This window comes from Siniperca chuatsi, linkage group LG6 (genome assembly GCF_020085105.1).
Source record: "Siniperca chuatsi isolate FFG_IHB_CAS linkage group LG6, ASM2008510v1, whole genome shotgun sequence".
Classification (NCBI taxonomy): Eukaryota; Metazoa; Chordata; class Actinopteri; order Centrarchiformes; family Sinipercidae; genus Siniperca; species Siniperca chuatsi.
Genome location: NC_058047.1, coordinates 24,345,077 through 24,368,258, shown reverse-complemented (window position 1 = coordinate 24,368,258; position 23,182 = coordinate 24,345,077). Strand labels below are relative to the sequence as shown.

At 40.8% G+C, this 23,182-nt stretch overlaps 1 protein-coding gene across 1 annotated transcript; it reads right to left on the bottom strand.

The window, feature by feature from the left end:
* Positions 1-1,940: 1,940 nt before the first annotated feature.
* LOC122877301 lies at positions 1,941-22,878 on the bottom strand. The gene is made up of 14 exons (XM_044198666.1): positions 22,752-22,878; positions 18,774-19,633; positions 13,226-13,520; positions 11,677-11,796; positions 11,165-11,332; positions 8,356-8,537; positions 7,403-7,659; positions 7,156-7,292; positions 6,872-6,993; positions 5,655-5,772; positions 5,231-5,539; positions 4,894-5,086; positions 4,375-4,774; positions 1,941-3,560 (listed from the first exon to the last, which is right to left on the bottom strand). Exons 2-14 carry the CDS (start codon positions 19,446-19,448, stop codon positions 2,688-2,690), a joined length of 3,849 nt encoding a protein of 1,282 aa, XP_044054601.1. The 5' UTR covers positions 19,449-19,633; positions 22,752-22,878; the 3' UTR covers positions 1,941-2,687.
* Positions 22,879-23,182: the final 304 nt, after the last annotated feature.

The window sequence follows — 23,182 nt, the reverse complement described above, 5'->3', positions numbered from 1 at the left end:
TACAGCACTGGAAAACCGGTACGTTCATCTCTTTGTACCAACCACTTCAATAAACAACAAACTAAACTGTAATATTGACATTAGTAATTGCAACAGTTAGGGAAAACATAACAAAATGATGTGCCATGTTTACAGAATATCCCAGCCGTTCTTTAGTTTTGAACCAAGAGCTGTCACTATCACTTTATATGACACATTTAACACAACTTACTGTAGTTCTGCTTTCTGTTAAGATGCAGATAAATGTAAAGGCAGGTGCTATTGTAGGCTAAAAAAATATCACGCTCTGACAAAGTGAGCTGTGCCAATTCAGTAGTGTCATATTATTTTGAAATGTTTGGACGAAGTTGTTGCATTTTTTGCCCTCCTCCCCACCACAATCATTTTTGTACAGTCTCTAATTAGCTCTTCTTATAGCTACCAATTTCTTACTGCATTAGTAGTTCCAAACCATGATGGGACGCCCATAAAGGTTGTAAAATATATCTAAGGGGTCACAAGATGTTTAACAGGATATGAAAGCAAAAAACAAAAACATATTCCTGCTACACAAAACTATTTGTCAGACTTTCCTCAGAACTTTGCTTTTTTTCTCCTTCCCCCATAATTTTCATACTGTCCCTTAGCTCCATATGAAGTCTTAAAATGAATGTGAGCCATGAACAGTGTGATAGTCAGTGTCCCACAGCAGGAAGCAACTAAAACTTTCTTGAAAATCAAAGTTAATCAAACCAGTCTTTTATCTTTTTATAGATTATCATGATCTATGGTCTTTATCTAAACTGAATCTATTTTTCTGTTGTTTTATTTGTATTGTATTTCCAGCTACTGTGTCCTAATAGTACAATTAACTGATTATGCCATGGCAAAGATGCAATCCATATGTTTAACTTAAGGTGGCACCATTGTACTGTCAGTTGCTGTTGCCTGGATAGACTCTGCTGTCCTCTACTTCACAGCACTCTTCTTAGCACTCTTTAAAGTGTGTGTGAATGGCAATACGCCTTTTAAACATTTGAATTTCAAACATATTTTAATTTACTATTATTCTATTTTTGTCTAACTTTTTTTAAAGTGGTAATACAGAGTCTTTTGCGTTCTAACTTGTGTCTATATTTAGTTCATTGTTAAATTAAATCTGTTCCTGATCTGTAGGTGAGGATCTGTCTTGTTCTTAAGCTTTTGTACAATGATATTTCTGCTGCAGTCAGTATTATGGCTGAAGCTACCCACTGTGTACTGACAATATGCAGCGTGGTGATGACTAGTTATCATTTGGCATTTCATGTAATATCCTACTCCGTTTCCTCTGCATTTCATTTTCTCGCCTGAGGAGTCCAGTCTTTTTTCACCTCATTTTTCTTGTCAGGACGCCAAAGATTTCCTATCAAATTTGGTTTGAAAGCATCGCAATCTTATTAGAGCAGCGGCTGATTAAGACCTAAATTCCCACTGTAGAGGAAGATAGAAAGCGGGAATAATTGCAGAAAGCTAAACACATTTTATCATATTATTGAAAATAATGTTATTATTTTAGTAACTCGCCCTTGTACCTTCTGAATAATAAATGAGTCATTGTCAAATGACAGATTGCCTGAATAACATTTCACAATTTCAAAGTAAATTATTATTTTGCTGTTGCCTCTGTGTTCTGGGCTCATCACAAGAACAATGTCTGTGTGTCCCGCATCGCATAATAACTTTTGCATAATTTTGTCTCTTTAAAACATGGCAGATAAATAAGCCTTTGGAGATAATTCTAGATGAGAAGACGCAAACACAATTGTGAATTATGAATAATCTTGTGTGGGTGAAATTATGGGGAACGTTGTATATTGTAAGTCTGCAACACTTTAATGACTGAAAATCAAATGCTTAATTTCCTGTGTGGATTCCAGTAAATGCCCCCCCCCCCCCAAAAAAAAGATTGTCCACTCTACTAAAGCAGAAGTTGATATTTATCTACATATGGACATTATTTACTGTACTTTCACAACAGTACACACGTCTTTGACACTGACAATCTAATCATTTCTAACTGTGTGCAAATTGCATAGTGAGCAGGTTTTGCTACCGTAATGGTGACTACTTGCTGGAGTGGAACTCTCTCTACGGAGCTACAGAATATAAATGTATACACTTAGACTCATTGGAGAGGCTCTGTGAACAGGTGGCAGTGTAGGCTTACAGTCATGTACGCTTGTGTGGTTTTAAAATTCTCAAATGCAGATGCAAATGTCGCATTCAAATTCCAAGGATTTCTAGTGAGCGTGCCCCTATTAAACTATCAATATTAAATATCACAATTCTGGTCAATATTAGATGAGGCCTATTTTCTAACAATGGAGCTTTCAGGGTTCAAAATCAAAATTTCAAAAAAGTTAATTTTTCATAACTTTAGCTTTGAAAGCCCAAGTGTATTATTAATATCAGTTACAGGAGCAGTGTGAAAAGCGACAGATTTCATATGCATTTTATAAACATAGTGGAGGTGAAAACTATACGCTGTGCACTGATCCCACCATGAATCTTGACTATACTGTCAACCTCCTGGATTTTTTTCTGGCAGGGGAGGGGGGGACAAGAAGATTTCTGTCAGAGGCTGTGTGTTTTGCCTCCCCTGCGGTGTTTAAAATCCATCACTGTGAAGAGAGTTCTCCTCTTTCTAACTTTTCTTTTACTGCAGTCTAGAAATCCCATCTCGGCTGTTCTTTTTCTTTGTCCTTTTGTTTATGAGTCTCATCGAGAGTAGCCTCTGCAGTCTCACCTCCCTCGGCCTCTCGTGTCTCTCCTCCTTCTCCCTCCTTCTCCTTCTCCTTCTCCCTCTCTCTGATGATCTCCACCAGCCTCTGAAACTTCTGGTTTAACTCCTCCATCCCTCCCACCACTTTCCCATCGTCCTTCTCTCCATCGCTCTCCAGTGAACTCAGTGACTCAGCTCTTGAATCACGGCCCTCAAACTCATAAGTCTGCAGTGAGTCATAGGGCGGCTGCGTCAGGTCAAAGGTGACCTGATCCAGACGGATATTCAGGAGGTCTTCCATGCGAAGAGGCTGCGGGTTACTGGCTTGTGCTCTCGCAGGCTCCGCCCCGCACGCCCAGCCTCTGTTGTTGCCAAACACCCCCCCAGGTAAGGACAAAGGCTGTGGGGTCAAATGCTTTCTCTGGAGTCTGCACATGTTCAGTAGCTGCACACCCGGTGGGTACAACCCACTGCCACTAGTCCCGTTCATACACGTCCCTCTGCTGTTTGGATTTAGCGAGCCCACGATGCTGTATGTATCTCCTGTCAGGTAAACAGGAGGGTTTACGCAGTTGATTTGACTGCCATTTGAATAATTTCGCTCTGAAATGGAGGGAATGGAGGAATCAGTATCAATGTCATCTAATGTGCAGCTGGTGGCTCCAGTGCTGATCTGAGTCTGCGATGACCCCGGTCGCCCCTCTTGCTGGTTTGATGAGGAGCTAGTGTGACTTTGGAATGAAGACTCATTTGGGTCACAGTGGGTCAGATTTGCAGCGTTGTCGTCTGGTGTCGACTCTGTTTCTGTCGGGTTTATCTGTAAAAGAGAAGAAGGGAGATATTAGATTAATTCAGGAAGACATGCAAGGATAATTGTATGGAAGCAAAAAAAAAAGGCCATGATAATTTTTTTTAAGCAACTGAATAACTGCTAATCGTGAAATGTAATCACTACTGAATACTTAATGTTGAACTTTAAATACCACTAAATTGACTGTATTGAAATAGTTTACTCTGAAAATTAATTGGTTTGAATGAGATCATTTCAAGTTTTGCAACTGCAAAAACTTTATTGGAGGGGTTGATAGATTCAGATAGAAAAATCAAATGCATCTAATCATCTAAACTTCCCTCTCTTGGATCATGTGACTGACAGAACTTAAAGTAAACATTTTTAATGTTATAAATGAAATGGTACTGAAATTTCAAGGCCCTGAAAACTTTTTTCCTTAATCAGCTTCTTACTATGAGTGATGGGATACTTTTTGGTTATTTCACATGACAGATTTCTATATCTGTGTTTTTGTCTGAGCTCTTCTTGCTGGTTTGAGTTGGGCGGGACATGGTTAAAAAAGGTGATGTCACTTACTTCTGTGCACCAATCAGGATTCAGCAACATTTGAATCAGAATCTGATGACTGTTGGTGGGTTGCTACAGTGACAGTCAATCAAATCTGATTAAACCACACCCACAACTTACATTGTTGCATATTTAGTCATGTATATTTCAGGCTTTTACAGGGAAACACTGTTATTCACTTGCTTATACTATTTGAATCCTTATGGCCCTTCTTTGCTTCCATATAACTGCTACATATGTTTATCTGTTAGTATTAACACTATCATCTGACCGTGGCCTGATCCTGAATCTCTTTTGTGTCAGCAGTGTTTGTTTCGCTGCCTTCATTTCTGTCTGTGATTTTGCTCTTCGCCAGCATGTGTTCTTGTTCGTAACAAGCAGGGCTCATCTCAGGAGAGCGCAGCAGAGGCTCAAAGGTGCTCTGGTTCTGGATGACAAGGGAATTGCCGATGTGACCTCCGGTGAGGCCATGGGTCAGCTGCGTTAGCTGCAGACCTGCCTCCAGTGGCCCGGCTGGATAATCTCTGAGAACAGGCAGCGTGTGGATGCCGTAGCAGAGGCGTCCGTAGAGCGGAGCGGAGCCTGGCCGCTGCTGAGGGTCCAGGCTGGGGTGTGGGTTACGACTCCAGCTGTACGTCCTGGCCCTTGGCGGGTTCTGCTGGGTGTACCATCTGTGCCAAAAGATAAATGTCAGAGAAGCACACAGTCACACACAAACATGCACGTGCTCCCATGAGCCACAATCGCAAGGATACACTTTTTTTTTTTTTTTTTTTTGAGACCAGCTCACATGTTTCTGTTGTTGTGCATGTGCTGTATTCTGTGCATGCTCTGCAGCGCTGTAATGTCAAAAGCTGCGGTGTCTGCCTCCCCTCCCCCCTCGTCATCATAGGATATGATGTTCTCCCTGACATCATCCTCCTCGAAGGGTGAGTGGGAGTCTCGCTTCTGATGGCGCAATGACAGCGAGAGTGCACACACCACTAAAGGGCAAAGAGGAGACACATGACCACATACTCTTCAAATATTGCAGAAGCAACCTGACACAACTGCTCAGCATCTTTCAAAAAGTCCCTAACAACATATTTATAGTGCTTCAGAAGCTTCAGAGAACCAACCACACCTACCCAGCAGAGTGGTGACACAAGCCAGCATGGCCAGTAAGGTGACCAAGCTGAATATGAGAGATGTAGAGGCGGATGGCACAGGGAGACAAACCATGTGTCTCTCCCATCTCCTGTCCCTCTGTCTCCCCCTATCCTCTGTCTGCATGCCCCCTCGCAGACAGGGACAAATGGTCACAGTGACTGTGCCAGTGTTGGTCAGACCCGAGGCCCCGTCACGCAGCACAATTGGCACGTAGAGGGTGAGTAAGGATGAGGAGAAACCAGGGAGGGGCTCCAAGGCTGACTGGAGCACCAGGCTGGCTGTCACACCTGATAACGTAGCAAAAAAGCATACATCAACCACAGTCACTGCACAACAACGGTGCACCACTTGTGGCTGGTGTCGTGTTTCTGGATTGTGCATGAAATAGAAAAACAGAGCAACCTCCAGTTTCCCTGATGGTGAGGTTGAGGGCAGAGCTGGACTCTGGAGGGATGCTGAAGTGGACCGGGGTGTCCTGCCCTGCTTGGTCCCTGTCGATGGCTTGCAGAACCTGAACTACCTGCATAACACAGATAAGGATGGAATTACATTTTGGTTGACTTTTCTCTCAGTTTTTTCTCTGAATATTATTCAAATGAAAGAATCTGCCATATGACCATATCCCTCTTTGGTGGAACTGCTGACAAATGCAACATGTGACGAGGAATTTATAATCCTTATGATTTTAATGAAATCAACCCCCCGTTTTAATACAATCTATTGTTGGCATTTTGTCTTCAGTAGCCATTCGATGTATTTGCATTCTGTAATTACCTCTCCGTATAGTAGTTTTCATTGTTAGTGGCGGAGTCTACCACAGGAAACTTTGCAGCATGTTATCCAGTGTTACTGTTTTTAATTTTATATCAGCTTCACTGTTGACTGTTCACTCTCCTAACAATGTATCAGAGCTGCATTAAGTTGCATTAACTGCTAATGCTAACCCAACATTTCCTACTGCTGTTGCTTCACAAAAAGTATTCAACTGGCATTTTTTAATTTTTTGATTAGTTTAACAAGAAAAAGCTTTGAAATTATTTACAATTACAATTATTATTGACCAACTTCTTAATTAAAACAATGTACGTTTGTTTGGCTGCTCTGTAAACAGATACACCAGTTGCTCGCCGTTTTTTCTGACAAAGTAGCTGCTCAAGGAGTATTAAACCACATTCGTTACCATGGTAACCTTGGGTGTTGCCAAATAATCCAGAAATGAAATCTTTAGGATTAAAACTTTAAAGTCATACTAATGTTTTGGTTTTTCAGGATTCCCAATTTAGTGTAACATGGATAACATGGATAGTAGTAAGGCAGGATAGCTTATTTTAATACAGTTAAGTTTTGAAGAATACAGCCCCTTACAGTTTATTATTAATATCCATCATATCAGCTTATATTAGAATAAAAAATCGATACTATTTGAAAATGTAAAGATGAGGTGAGTTTGCCTCCACTATACACATTTCTAATCATGGACTGTTTTAACAACAGAAGAACAAAATGAAATCATGTCAAAAATCAGAAAGAAAAAAAATAATCAGAGACAGAATGGATAAAAACAGGAATACAATCTGAAGTAAAATGTAATATCAGGCAAAAACAAAACAAGAACAGACCTGACCGGGGGCACTGGAGTCACATACAGATGTTGTGTACTGCCTGTCCAACTCCGGCGCATTGTCATTCTGGTCTAGTGTCTCTATGGCAACCACAACTCTTGACACAAGATTTGGATTGTCTGAAAGAAAAAGAAACCGACACTAATGTTGAAATCATCCCTGAATATTTATCATTTTTACTCCTCACTTTGTATTCCCAACTCCAGGCGGTGCTTTCGGTGAAATATGACTCTCGTAAGCTCTGCTGCTCATAGCGCCTGAGGGCAGAGGGGCTGACATACCCCTCTGTGTGGCGATGACTGTGATATTATGCCACTGCTCCTGCTCACGGTCCAACTCCATCACTGTGCTGATAAAGCCTGTGTCAGATGTGATGCGGAACAGAGCCTCGGGGTCTGACTGGGGATCGATGGAGTACCTGAGATACAGAAACAGGCACGAGCGAGAACAGGGAGGAAAAAGATAGTGAAGAGACCCCTGAGTGAGCGAGCGAGTGACTAAATGAGTGAGTGATGGTGTAATAACCACCTGATGTTGGTGCTTTGTCCTGTGTCTGGGTCCACAGCGTAGACCCGGCCAACAGAACAGACAGGGGGGCAGTTCTCAGACACGTCCAGATGGTACCGAGCCTGGGAGAATCGCGGCGGCTCATCAGCATTAAGGACCATGACCCGGACTGTTGCCTGGCCCTTAAAGGGACCTTTCCTTAGGTACCGGGCATCCACTATAGGGTTGGCAACTTCCACAGAGAAAGTGTATGAATTGCAGGTCTCATAATCCAGCAGCTGTTGGGTGAAGAATAAAGCAATCCGTAGACTATACTTTATTGAAGGTCTTTCATATATGATTCATATGTATATATGTTCTATATTTCTTCCACATACAGTACTTCATTATTCATTTTAGATACTTTTCTCTTTTTTATCTCTTTATTTAACTAACATACAATATTCCATTTTGGAGTTATTCCTTTCTTACATTTCTGCATAATTAATCGGCCTCTTCTTACCTCACCCTCCACAACCTTTAAATTTAAGATTTCACAGAGCAATAATTATCTTTGAATGCCCAATGCTGTTAAACCCTTAAAAGGAAAATTCACACTGACTGCCTTTAACATGGCCTACTCACTTCAAATGAGCTACAATTTTTCACCAGCTGCTTATTTGTTCATTGTTATTTATTAATTGCTTGCGTCGAGCCTTGGGAGTCTGAACCTGTCGGCAACAGAATGTTTCTGAGTGGAGTAATGAAGTGTTTAAATGACCAAATAAAAATAATTTGCAATTCCAGACAGGAGCAAATTTATTTAATCTCCTGAAATGTCGCATATTAGATATTTTTCCAATTATATGACCATTTTAGCAAAACCACCTACATGTAGCTTCAGATCTTCGGCTATTATGAAAGCTTGTGTTCATAATGAACTGAAGTTGCTTTACACACGTACACTGTGTGTGTACCTGTGTCTCGTCACTCACCTTGTTCAGCACAATGACAGCCTCTTGGTCTCTTCCGGTTATATTGAATATTTCAGCTTCCTCAGTGTCCAGGATAGTGAACTCCAGCTGTGCATTTTCTCCCAGATCAGGATCAGTGGCAGTGAGACGGCCCACCTCCACACCTGGTGCTGCTAGCTCTGATACAGAGAATGACCATGCACCTGCAGAGAAGAAAACAGTGAATATAATGGTTCTGAGCACTGAATGTTGATGTTGATGAAGTACAGCAGGATGGTGTCTGGCTCAATTTTCTGTCAAAACAGTTATTGACAAAATGCATGTGGGTATTATAGCTTTCATTCACATATTTCATGACCAAGTTTAAAGGACTGGTTCACATTTTTTCAAGTCGATCTTAATACATTATTCACATGCCCATATATACGTACATTGGAAGAGTTATTGGTTGCTGTAATCCTTCCACCTGTCCATACTAGCTGTAAAGAGATCCTTCCTTATGCAATTCCAATGTAAGAGATGGGTGACAAATTTCAGTCTCTGTAAAAATGCATTCTAAGGTTAAGCTGAAGCTAATATCAAATCAAATCAAGTGAATTTCTTCCATAGTCACAGTATATTTATTGTGGAATTGTGGGAATGTACACAAAGAAGAAATTCCGTACTAAAAAGACTAACTTTGGAAGATACCTACTTAATATGACAAACTCAGACTGCTGACGCCTCACATTAGTTTTGGCTGAACTTTTAAATGCATTTTTACACAGAATATAAACAGTGGGGTTTGTCCCCAATCTCTTACATTGGAACTGTGTTAGGAAGGGATCTCTTTCGGCCAGTAAGGAGAGGAGGAACATTTTAAGTGACCAGTAACCCTTTCTGCAATGTACATATAGGCATGGGCATGCTTTAAAACAGACAAAAATGTGAAACTATCCTTTAAATGTCGTTCATTAGTACTTCACTTTACAACTTAATTGTATGCTACTTTTTTTAGCTGAAATTATTAGTCAATCGACAGATATCATTGTAAACTGAGTATCGGGGGTTTTGAAGTGTTGGTCAGATAAAATAAGCAATTTAAAGACATCACTTTGGTCTCCTGGAACTTGTGATGGATATTATTTGATAATTGCTTAATTGTAATTTATCAAGCAAAAAAGACAAAAATGTACATTTACTACTCATATGTGAAGATTAACTACTTTTCTCTGTTTTACATCATTGTAAATGGAATATCTTTGGTTTTTGAAATGTTGGTCAGATAAATTGAACACGTTACTTTGTTTCTGGGAATTTATGATGGGCATTTTTAAATACCAAATGACTGTTGTAGCCCTAGTTTCTTTGTTTGATTTAAAAAATAGGTATTGACTCTATTAATCCCATTACTAATTCTATATGGCTATACAGGTCTTCTACAGTACTGTGTAAGATTAAATTTACACAAACTGGTTCTCAACTTCATCAGTGGTGAAACAAGGTGATGCTTTGTCCCCCACAATGTTTGCAATTTATATAAATTATTTGGCTAAAGAAATTAAAGCTTAAATTGTGGTATAATGTGTGGAAGGGAAATGATAAATATTCTTTTGTATGCAGATGACATTGTTTTAATATCGCCATCTGAAGGAAAACTGCAACAAATGCTCTCCTACACTAATGAATGGTGTAAAACATGGAGACTATTCATTAACAAAAAGAAAACTGAAATAATTCACATATAGTACATAGAACTGTAAAGCTTCAAATTAATTGATAGTTATCTGTCCCATGCTGTTATTATTGAACCAAGAATTGTATTTATCAATGTCGCAGGTCATGTCATTTACTTGCCATCACATGATGACCTCTATATCACTTGTAATGCCGCACAGCAACAAGCTGCAAATTCAGAGACATTCTCTCATTTTAATCAGAGCAGCGCTACTTTGCTGATTGTTAATCATTAAAATCCTCCACATTATGAAGAACATTTAAAAACCACGCCCCTCGCATCCAAAGAGCATACTAAATGAGCCGCTTGCTTAAATTGTGGAATTATTGTCAAACGGAAAATAATGAACTAGAGTAAGATGGTGAGGGAGGGAAGATATAGTCAGATATCAGTAAATAAATAGCATACTGCTGGCATTTGGAAATATTAAATTGCTTGTATAAAGCACTGTACTGCAGCACAATATATCAGCACAAGGAAAGGGGGCTTTAAACATTAAGATGAATGGCAGTAAGCAGAAACTGTCAGGAAGAAGAAGTAGGGAAGAGGGGGGAAAAAGCGAACAGAGGAGAGGTAGTATATAGAGAAATGCAGTATATGTCTCAAAGTGTTAGACACATTCTGCAGTGATTTTACTGTCTATTGAAGCAGAAAGCACTGAACTTTCAGATGAAATATTAATAGCATGGAACAGGGAAAAGCTTGGATTAGAAAAAGCGGACATGATCTTTCACTCTTCTACGTCAAGGCACAGTCCATTTGAACCTCAGGGACCAAACGGGAGTGTTTATATGAATGTTAATGGCAGTCATCTTGGCAAGGGTTATGTTATTCCAGCTGATGTTAAAAACAATGATTAGGAAGAGTGCATACAATAAGAGTGACACCGGACTGACAAGCTGTTTAGCTACTTTGGAGCTTATATCTTATCTTCAACCTGTCAAGACAACTAGGACCCAACGGAGGCAAAAAATATCAGACTGCTGTCACAAATGCCATTACAAGATATTTCATCATTTTAATCTTGACTCACACACACACACATATTCTAAAAGCTACAGAGACTGAAAGCAGCCAACAGTAAAGTGGTGATTTGATAACAGCAGTGCTTACTCCTTCTGAAGTGAGGGGGGTTGTCGTTGACATCACTCAGCTTCACAGTGATGGTCGTAGTCCCTGATAATCCGCCCAGATGCCCTCCCATGTCTTTGGCCTGGAGGACGACCAGATATTCATCCCGAGTCTCTCTGTCCATGTCAGGTACAGCTGTCCGCAGGATGCCTGGTGGAGAGGAGAGCGGGACATAGAGCAAAAATCACAACAGTAACAGATTTCACAGTGACACAACATCTCTCGATATTACCATCACAGCGAGTCAGATGCATACATTTTAGAATTAGGACATTGAAAAACTTATGACTCCAGGCTACTTCTGTTTCTGAACAGATCATATAAAATGTGAGTTAAAATGTTCTTATGCACATTGGACATATGGTAGCAAAGAAGCAGCATACGATTTCTAACAGGACCACTGGGATTTACTGTATAAAGTGTAATCATAAGCTGGAGATACATGGTAAACAGCTTTGAGGGGATGTGTGATACATGTGAGGCTATGACCAGACCTGTCTGAGGATCCACAGAGAAATAGTCCTGGCCCTGAGTAATGGCATACACCAGCCGGGCACTGTTTCCATATGTTGGATCATCAGCATCTGTGGCTGTGACTTGGATTATGGACGTGCCTGTGAAAGAGAGGCAACAAAGATGATAAGTCAAACGGCCCTTTCAAGGTATAGTAGTTAAAGCTGCCTGGTGGCTGGTTCATAAGCTTATAGTGATATTTCACACAAAATGTATCTTTTCAATATCAAGTACTTACATCTGTAGGATTAAAAGGATAATGCAGTTCACTGCTGTCTATCTGTATGTGCAGTAAAATATGAATAAATACTCCGTTTTCATGTTGAACAATTTCCCGTACCAGATGCAGTGTATTTGTCTAGTCTGCAACTATTTTGATAGTTAACTATTTCAGTCATTTTTCAAGCAAATATGTGATGCTTCTCTTTAGTTTTTTAAGTTTTGTTGCTGTAAAAAAAAAATTAGCTATTTGAATACATCGTATTGGGCTCCTAGAAGTTGTGATGGGCATTTTTCTGATATTTCATAGATGAAACGAATATTATTACTATCAAAGATTATTCGGTAAAAAATAATAACGAGATGTTTCTATAGAGTTTTGTCAAATTATTTTCATCAAGCTAGTTGCGTGGCTCTAGTGATGTCAATGTCGGTCTGTTAGTCAGTCCGCCACTTTGATCCAGGCTAAAATATCTCAACAACTATTAGATGGATTCCCATGAAATTTGGTACAAAAAAAAACAAAACAAACATTGGTGATCCCTTTGATTTTCATCTAGCGCCATCATCAGGTCAAAATTTCAATTTGTTCAACACTTTGGTTCGTGATTATGTGTTTAGTGCTAATTAGCAAATGTTAGCATGCTAACACATTTAAAATAAGATGGTTACAATGATAATCATTTCCTGCAAAACACCAGCATTTTGTCATTGTGAGCATGTTAGCATGCTGACATTAGCACTTAGCTCAAAGCACTGCTGTGCCTATTACAGTCTCACACAGAAATCACTCCCTATTTACTATTATTATTTATATTATATTGCACTATAATTACTGTCCGCCATTTTATTTGCGTGTCTGAATTCTAAGAGTGTATATTTAGCCACTATTACACCCTCAGAAATTCGAAAAATCAAAAATCAAAATCGAAAAAATAGCATGTACACTACTCTCTGCTAACAATCCCACAATGCAATGCTGTGAAAATTACGGTTGTGCAACTACACCTGTCAGTGATGACGCAAAATGATGTGTCCAAAATCTCAATTTAATTCTCAGTATAGAGTAAATTATTGAGTGTCTATTATATAGGGAGTAGTGAATGAGTGAACAAGAAAGATATTTCGGACACAGCCTTAGTCTTGTTTTGCTGTGAAAACTCATCGCCACTGGAATCCATTGTAAGCTAAATAAATTCAAGCTGACCACAGCCATTGCTCCCCATGAAGGACAGCACTACTTGCATTTTACAGCCACCTTTCAAGAGATTTTGGGCGGAGTATAATTTTAATGTTGTTTTAGTGCTGTACCTATGTTGGCCATCTCTGGTACCATGGCAACATAGGGTTCATTGGGGAAGACAGGCGGGTTATCGTTGATGTCCTGCACTCGGATGATAAACTCAGAGGAGGGCTCCAGAGCTCGGCCAGTCTGACGGTCTGTAGCTGTCGCAATGAGACGGTACTGGTCCTTCTCCTCGCGGTCTAGAGACTTGGTGACATGTATGTTGCCTGTGTTGCTGTCAATAACAAACACAGAGCCCACTCCCTCTCCCTCCAACATATACTTAGTGCGGCCATCTCCTTTGTCCATATCTGTGTGCAGCTGGAAAATAAAAACATGGCAAGTGATTCACTTTCAGGCAACATCAGTCTCAGACAAAGTGTGCTGATGCAGGTATCACTCATTAACACTTATCTATTTGTCTAGCAAGTACTGCAAACATGAGTATGTGAAATGGGTGATTTATGTTAAGACAGGATGTGCTCAGAGAATTTGACACGAATGGCACCAGGTGTGGAATATACATATGGGACCAGGATGAGTACTGATGCATACAGTTAATTAACTCACTGGACCAAACATATCATTGGGGGTTTGTTGAGGGCAAAACCACATCAATATGGACAGTGGCCCTGCAAATGTCCTACATGTATATTCACAGATGCATTCTGCTAAGTATCCATCTGTAAATCTTTCTGTCTCTTCTATCCATCTGTCTCTTCCTTCCCTTCTTGTAAATCCATCTGCCTGACTTCCTTGTACCTCTTAAACCACCTCTTTTTCCAGTCCTTGTGTCTCTCTCTTTTCATCAAGTTAGCTCGGTTACACAGAATGCCCATCTGCTCACATTTCTCACTCCTCTCTCTCTCTCTCTCTCTCTCTCTCTCTCTCTCTCTCTCACTCTCAGACTATCTGTTGTGCACCCTGGTGCAGAATACTTGTTTGGTATTTAATGGCAGAGAGGATATTAGTGTGAGCTAGATAGGTAAGGCCAAACACACAGAAATAGAAAGCAAAAGAGATTACTCAGCCTTCATCAAATTGAGCTTTCTGACAAGGAACCTTCACATCTCTCTACCCTTAAGGCGCATCTGCACATGTTCATAATTATGGAAAGCCATGTGGACCATAAACATCTCAGAAATGTAGTGTCCCATCCAACAGGCACGTTACAAAAATGCCTGCTGAGGCTATAATGAACCCCTTGGTGAGGCTACAATTGTTGCCTCGCCAAAAGAACTGCTCAATGTGGGACTCAAACACTGGTTTCATGCACCAAAGGTCAGTGCATTAACACTGAGCTATCAGTTTTGGGGAATTGCAAGGGAAGATATCAGTAGAGAGAGTGAAACCTGTGATCAAAGCCCAAGGTACATTCCAACCATACGACCAGAAATCCGAAACACAACAAAAAGCACAAATTCAGCTCGATTTCAAGTTCCATTCTTACTGACAAAACAAGTTTGCCACTCAATGTTTTGTTTTCATTGGTGGGTGGACCTTCAGTGCCCCCTTGCTTCTCATTGGCTAATGTCAATTATGTTTGCGCTGTACTTTTCAAATAAAGGTTCTACCTCTTTGCCTTTCAACAGTACAATCATATCAATATATATGTGTGTTTATATATATATGTGTATATTACATATATTACAGTATAATTTGCATTCATTCATTTTTATATTTTTTTAGCCTCAGTGAGGTTACAATGAACCTCTTGAGGAGGCTACAGGCTACAATTGTTACCTGGGCGAGGCTACAATTGTCGCCTGCCCAAGGGGTTCATTGTAGCCTTGCCCAGATGACAATTGTAGCCTCCGTCCTGGCAGGCTACAAATTGTCTTGCCAGGTGACAATTGTAGGCGTTTTTGTAACGTGCCTGTTGGATTGTACACAACATTTCTGAGATGTTTATGGTCCACTAGGCTTTCCATACATAATCCACAAGGCTTACTCACAACCTCTGCTGTGGACCTTAGATACTCATGAACTAAAGCCTCAATTTGAATTCAGCTGCAACAATGACTGTTTACAAATTTACAGAGCAATTTCTAATTATTGATTTTGCAAGGCATATTCATTTTGTTACATGGACTTTGTTTGGGCAACAGAGAAATTGAGAAATTTTATTGCCTATATAACGATAAGTGTAGAATTAGTATTTGTGTGCTTAAGACAGATGCCCACTTGAAAGTATCTATACATTCCAACATAATGCATGTTAACAACATTTGTTAATGCAAGTGCAATTCACACTCACTGTACAGCATGCAGGCAGAGACCAGGAGAATATATAAGATTAGTGTATCTGTGTGTGTGGTGTGTATGTCTTGGAGGATAAAGTTGGGGATTATAGAAACTCATGATAGCATACCCTACAAATTGCTAGATAAGGGACTCAGGGTTTTTTATTCATCCCTACACCCACATCCCTCTCCCTCCTTTCTTCCTTAAAGCTAGCTTCGATTTTGATCCCACACTTCACCACGAGAGACATCTTTGTCAGAGTCTGTGCCTATCTCGCTCCCCTGCTCTTTGCACCCCCATCCTCTCTCTTTCTATCCAGCCCTCCTCTCCTCACTGTCTAATTGCTGGCTCAGTCCTGCTGTGCTTCAGTCAGCATGGAAAAACACTCTCACGGTAGGGAAGAAATTTATCCGCCCTGTACAAACAAAGCTGGAAAAAGAGGAAATTGTCTCTTCTAATTCCTTTGCCACTTTCTCTCCTACTCTGTAATCTGAATTTTCCCCTCCTCCTCACTCATGCAGTACATCCACCTCTGTGTTTATATCTACCTCGCGCTGCTTTGTTTAGCAGCCAAATTCTTCCTTTTTTCGCACTTTCGGGTTGAGGCACCTGTGATTTGAACTGTTGATAACTCACCTCAGACCTTGCACTGGCAATGGGTTTGAAGAGATCATCTCTCTATTTTTGGCAAACAAACTGAGCTGCTTCTGAGAGAAAACGTGCTTGCAACCCCCTCGCAATGCAGGGATGCTTTATTACATGAATATCAACTTCAAGACTGTGCTTGCAGAGGAATGAGCAGTCTCGTGTGTCTACTGATTGCTTTAACACCCCTCCCTGACTGTATCAATAACACCCAGAGAGGAAGATTAAACATTTATGAGGTGTATACTCCACTGGTAAGAATCCAATCTAGACTGTCACTATAAAGTATACGGCTAGCTACAAAGTGGCTGGCAGCATTCCCTGTTAGCGTTACAGCTGATATAATCCTACTCTGAGTATACTGTAGTTGCCAGCAGCTGCATTAGTGGGGAGCGCCTGACTGTGAAATGCTACAAGTAAACCATGGGATCTGAATGGTTCAGGTGTGCAGTGGATTAAATCATCTCAGACACTTTTCGTGTTGCGACACCGACAGCAGTTGAAGGTTGCTGGTGTGGTGACTGTGAAAAACTCAAGTATGTGACACGACATGTGGGGGGACTGCTGCACAAACACTGCAGTTATATGGAGTTCTATTTGTGCCTTGTTCCTGAGCGCGTGATGGGGCATTTTGAGTTTTTGCAAGCACATAAATTATATTTTGTAGAGAAATTTTTTTCATGCAAAGAAAGTAAAATTTGGTCCTCAATAAATGTATTTTGCTAATATCTACACAAGTGCACAATTTGCTCATTTGCCCTCTGTCAATGTCCCTGACCCTTGGACACTCATTCAGTGTCTGTCTTGCTCTTAACATCTCCGCTCTGTGCGTTCTCAGGTCCGCCTGCACGCTCACTCAACTTGACTTGTACAGACAGAAGGCGAAGGGAATTTTAGAGGCAGGGCAATGGCATACAAAGTCAATGAAAAGATGCAACTTTGCGTTGCAAATTGAGATGAAGATGCATTAGTTGAAAATGTTACAACTTGAGTGAAAAATTCACACGTGTCCTGAGGCTTTATGAATCTGCTTAATAAGAGAGTGTATTAGAAACTGGAGGGAAGTTTCTGCTGACTTCTGAGTTCAGCCAGAGGCTGAGCTGAACACAAACACACAGACACTCCCACACAGTAGCTAGCACACAGCTAATGTCTGTACAGTTGATACATTGGCTGTTGGCGAATAAACACAAACGATCGAGCTGTCAAATTCTTGAGAATAACGCACGGCAAAGAATCGCTTTGCTTTCTTTCTAAATGCACCTTTACAGACGGATTTGTAATTGTGCCTTTTTCTCTCAGTCCCGCCCTTTTGTCAGTTTTGCCTTGGATCTATAATAGTCTCTAAACTATATAATATAAATACTCGGTTCAATACTATATTAGCCTATATACTCTATAGAGTAGTGTCACCTTCATGATCAAAGTGACAAGTAGCACATGTAGTCGCGGAAGAGCGAGAAGATCAGAGAGACACACTGCTGCCTGTAGTATTCCTATAATCATTCAGTGGCGTCTGTGCTGCTGAAAATACACCCCCAGACCAAGCAACCCCTGTAACAAAATATTTTAGGAGACATGACTACAGATATAGTTTTTACTATAGCTTGGTGTAACCTGGGAGTGGAGCATGTAATGTGACTGAGGATATCAACCCGCACTGCGCTTAGCTGCTACAGTTACATAATTCGAGGTGAAGTTTATACCATCAAAACTATGGTGTGTTTTGAAAAATAAGCATTATTAAAATGCTTAATGTCTTACAGCCTTACTGTAGCCTACACAAAACAGCCTAATAGCAGATCTATTAAATTGAAATTATAATCGCAATTATAATATCAAGATTAGGCTAGGCCTATATGATAATCCTGCAGTCCTAATATAAAGTAGCCATACAGAAGCGGGTTCGGGTGGATGCAGGTCTCTCTTACTCTCTCTTGTTTAGAGGAGCACAACAGCAGGGGGGGGAGAGTGTGGAAGCAGCATGACAGAGGCCAGGTCAGAAACGAACAGCTTGGAGAGAAAGTGCCCTTTATTTGACAATATAATGTAATAATTATACATTATTTCAGAGTTTAGTAAATGCCCCTAAAAATCAGTTCAAGGGGCAAAAAATAGGCTACATAGGCTTAAAAAGGCACAAGAAAGCCCCCCCCCCTCGCTCCTCCTACGTGTGCGGGGGGGGTTTAATCCATTTGGGCCATCCCCCCTGCTATGTGCAGTGGGATGCACAATGCGGAAGCAAAACCGGAAGCCAGAAAACTTTTTTGGCGTATGTGCTCTGCAATCAATTTTCATTCAAGGGAGGCGGCCATCTTTAAGTCTGGTATCCACTTCTCATAATACATCCTTGGAATGTGCAGGCAAACCTGACAGCGCAAGACAGACACTGTGAGCGAGTGTCCGTGGGTTTGTGAGCACACAGAGCAGGGAAAGTGAGAGGCGAAATGAGTCAAACTGAGTGAAAGACGTTATTATTGTGCACTTACAAAACACATAAATAAATGTCCTAAAGAATAGATTTTTGTTTGCGCAAATTAAATTCTCTCACAACAAAATATATTTCATTCCTTGGAAAAAATCTTTTTCATTGCTCAAAATGTCCCCAGGAATGAGGCACAAATATAACTCCATACAATGAGAAACAGGTTATTCACATGCTGACTGGTTGTGACAACAGCTTACCCTTCCAATGAGCACAGGCTCGGGCCCTCTGTACTCCTCGATCACAAAGAACTGGTTCCAGAGCCAGCTCCTCCGGCGGCGAGAGCGAGGCTCCACACACGGCAGGTACGGCCCCAACCGACCCTCTTCAGACTCTGTGACCCACTTAGAGCGGCCCTGTGTCCTCTCAGGCAGAACGTCACCGACACCTGTCTCCAAATGGAGCTCAGGCTGGAGAGCGTACTCCTTCTCTGAACTCGGCACTAGACTGTGAGCATTAATTACACCTTCAACCTCTCTATTAGTCAAATTGCTTCTTTTCTTGCGGTTCAGGGTGAGTTCAGGGCTATGTTTAGGTATTACGGACTTGGCAGCAGATTCAGGATGTTTAAGTATAACTGTTTGCCTCACTTTGTTGTCCTTAAAATCAAAATCATTAGGTTTTCTGTCATTTAGTCTAAATGCCACATTTGGCAGGGTTCTTACATCATCCTTTGCATTCTGAAGCAGGCTTTCCAATTCTTTGAAACTCACAAAAAAGTTGTCCACTGGCTCTGGATGACGTAAAACTTGTTGTCTTTTGCTTGATATTACTTGCAAACCCTGCTCTTCCCCTGAAAGGCCAACAGCCACTGAAATGCCACTTATTTCCCCTTTACAGAATAAAAGAAAAAGAAGCACAATATGTGCTGCCATTGCTAAGATGAATTGATCAGTTTGTTTCAAAGAATAACTGATGGTTGGCTGATCAGATGCTGGTTTTCATGATGGCCCATCTTGTGTTCTTATACCGCATGTCTCCTCCTGCTTCAGGTTTCTTCTCCCCAGAGTGGGTCTTCATTTTGCCTTCTTTTCTCACATTTTCCCATGCAGTACACTTGCTGCACAGGAGAGAAGACACAATTAGTGTGATCTTGAGTGTATTCATTAAAATGGGAAACAAGTGCTTCAAGATACAGAAGTGAAAAGACGAAGAGAAGTTGACATCTTACTCATTATCTTTGGAGAAAGTTTGATATTTTGAGACAAATTTGTGGATACATTTTATCCTACTGTTTGTTGAACAGCTCTGTTTGCTAATCTGAGCTCTCTGCCAGCTGCTGTAAAAATAGCTGGGAGTTTTGCACAGAAATGAACATTACGGTCTGATAAGAAATTACCTAAAAAGGAGAATTCCCCTTATACCAGATGCTGTTATTCATATTATGCTCAATCCTGTTATTGATCACTCAGGCATTCTCAGAGAGTCAAGTGTGGTCTTAAAATTTTTCAATTAATTTGGAGCCAGAGGGCCTGGCATTGAGGTGGAGCTCAGGTACTTTACTGTTCCTTGTCACACACAATTGCCTGGACATCAGGTGATTGATGTCATCCCTAAAGATGGTCTCCCCATGCCTCAATGCCCAGTAGTGAAAGAAGTTCCCCTTAAGAGATTAATTAGACTCATAAATAATTTAATCAATGACTTGTCCTCATTTCCCAAAAGTTTAATGATCTGAGTTTCGTTAGTATTTGAGTCAGATCCCGGCCATTGATCTTTGAAATTTGATGTACTGAAGAGTGTCAGCAGTTTAACAAGACTGAAACTGTGTAATCACAGTTTTTCCATCCCTGTTCTACCTGCATCCATCGCTCTGCCTCACTATTTCCTGCAATGAATGTACATTTTCTGACATCTGTTTTTCACATTTATACACGCATGGAGGCAAGTATTATCACACACACACAAACACACACACACAGAGACACACAGTGAATGAGTCATAGGTACACAGGGATGCTGTCTTCAAACTATTTTAAATAAAGTTTTCATGAATCTCTTTTGAACAGTGAAAGATTTAAGCATTAGAATTCTAAAAAAATGAAGAGAATTCCCTGCTATGCTATGCAAATGATCAATATCGTGGCTAAAGAACATAAATGGCCTCATCTGTGTTCTGACTAAATAAATGTGCAGTGAAACACGCGCTTTGATTAATTTAGATGCAAATAAGCACAGAGTGGGCCTACTGTATGGCAATGCACAAGCCTTTGATGACACTGTATAATATGAACCATAACATTTTCTGATATATCCAAATTGATATGCATCATGTGGAAGGAAGGACACATGAAAATGAAACCAATGTTCTTTTTCACTCCAGATACTGACCTACTTTCTAAAAAGTAGGCTTTAGAACAGAGTCAATTTGAGCATTTGATCATAGTTAATAGTAATAGTAATTACTACTCTCTTTACATAATTTCTTCTTAAAAGGAAATTCATCCTTGATTTTTTTTTCATTTTGCACACCAATTATACCAAGTCATCCATACTGCATTTAATGCTTCATGTTCAGCATCTGCATCTGCTTACCATCATCTTAAATCTAGCAAAATACAAGAAGAGGTTCTTCCAAAACACTTTTGTCTCCCTCAGCTATTGTGTATTAGCATAGACTGAGCTCACGGCTTACATTTCTCTCTGCTAGCTTTGCTCCAAAACCACGTTGCCAGCAGTACATGTCATTCACTGTTGTTTGAAGTCTTTAGAGTATGACTGCATATGAGATATGTGTGAAACGTAAGGCAGGGGTAGAGGATGAAAGCGTGAGGACGATTTGCTGTTGCCGGCTCAGAATGGAATGAGTGGTGACATAGCTCTAAATTGCAAATCTCTGTTTCAGCCTCACTTCACTCTGCAAAGAGTCGCTTCACTGCAACAAGGCTATTTCATTTTTATTAAAAATAGCCTGTGCATGTCAGGGCTTTTACATAGGGAAAAATGGGAGATGGAGGCAGAGAAGGAATGGCTGGGGGGTGGGGGGGTGGGTGTGGTGGTGGTGGTAGAAGTACATTGGGAGGGGGCCAGCCTGGCTGGCTTAAACGACTGAGACGTGGACAGATTCTGTTCCATTTGAGCATCTCTGGCTTTCTCTCCTTCAGCCATTCGTCTTAATGCTTATAGAGCTCTCGCCCATTCTCACTGCCTCTCTCCTGCTTCATGCACACATGGAAATCTCTTAAGTCTATCCAAATCAGACTGGTGAGGAGAGGCCCACTGTACTCAGCACATCAGTCACCTCATTATAGTCAAGGCTTGACACAGCTTAACCTTAAGTGATACCACAGCATAACAACTGTGCTGAGCAAATGTTTAGCCACAAGGTGCTCTGTCTCTATCTATTTGTGTGTGCGTGTGTGTAAACATGGACGGACATTACATTTCTCAAAGCACATGATGGTGGCTCTTTGCAGCTTCTCTTTGGTCTGTGTCACACACAAACCCACATCCACGCACACGCACTCACATCTGGACTGCTTATTAGCATATCTAGCACTAGATAAACTAAACAGCCCGGAGCGTGACCTTGCCTTGTTAGAGAAAGCCAAAAAAAAAATGACCTACTTGATCCATGTTAATGTGATTTACACACTTGGGCTAACTATTATAATGAATGCAACGTCCCAAAATATTGCTGTCGGCTACTAACCAAGGTCCAGCGGTCCCCCATCATTTTTAGTAGGGTCATTTTGGCAAGCTAGCGTCCCCGCGTGAAAGTGCACGCGGCAGGTGAGTATGGCGCGCACTAACCGAGCGCGCGCGCACATACACCAACGGTACCTCGCCAGAGAATTAGAAGGGAAGCACTGCATTATCCGTGCCATCTGTCAAAGCTTGGCGCTCAGTTCACTCACTCAAAACATGGTTTGCTTTTCCAAACCTTCTCTCAGCCGTTTATTATTTCACCTAAACAGCCCGCTCGTGGTAACATCTGCTCATGGCAGCAAAAGGCGAAAGGTTTGCTTCTGCTTATATGCGAACAGCTCCAAACTGACAGTGAAACAGTTGGAAACGCACCGAGGCTAAAGCCCCCAAAATTAAAAACTGAACGATAAAGTAGAGAGCCGAAGAGAGGAAACTTGTCGCGTCTGTGTAGGAGTAAGAGGCTTCACTTCAATAAACTAGTGAATCGTGAAGATATACAAAGTCCTTTAGTAGAGTAGAATAGAGCTTACCGTGTGCTTGCATCTCTGCTCTGCTGGTTCTCTGGTTTAACGGAGCTGAAATGATCCAACGTGGGAACGGATGCCGAGGTTCATCTGAGCTCAACGTGAGGTCTGTCCACTTAGCCCAGTCTCTCTCTCTCTTTCTGTGTCTCTCCCTCCCTCCCTCTCTCCATTAGTTTATAACTATCAGAAAAATGGTCACCGTCACCCTAAGAGCCTACTATTTTTGAGAATGCATATAGTGACCACAGTACCGCACAGATACAATTCATACCCATACTGAGAAATTAACCATTCTGGGTTGTCTCAGTTTGTTCTATTTAAACCAAAAATCATAGCTTTGGTTTCTAATGATCACATATATTATAATAGTTTTCTCAACAATATATGCATTGTTGAAGCCCCTTCAATATTTTCTGGTTAGGCGGTATCATTTCCTT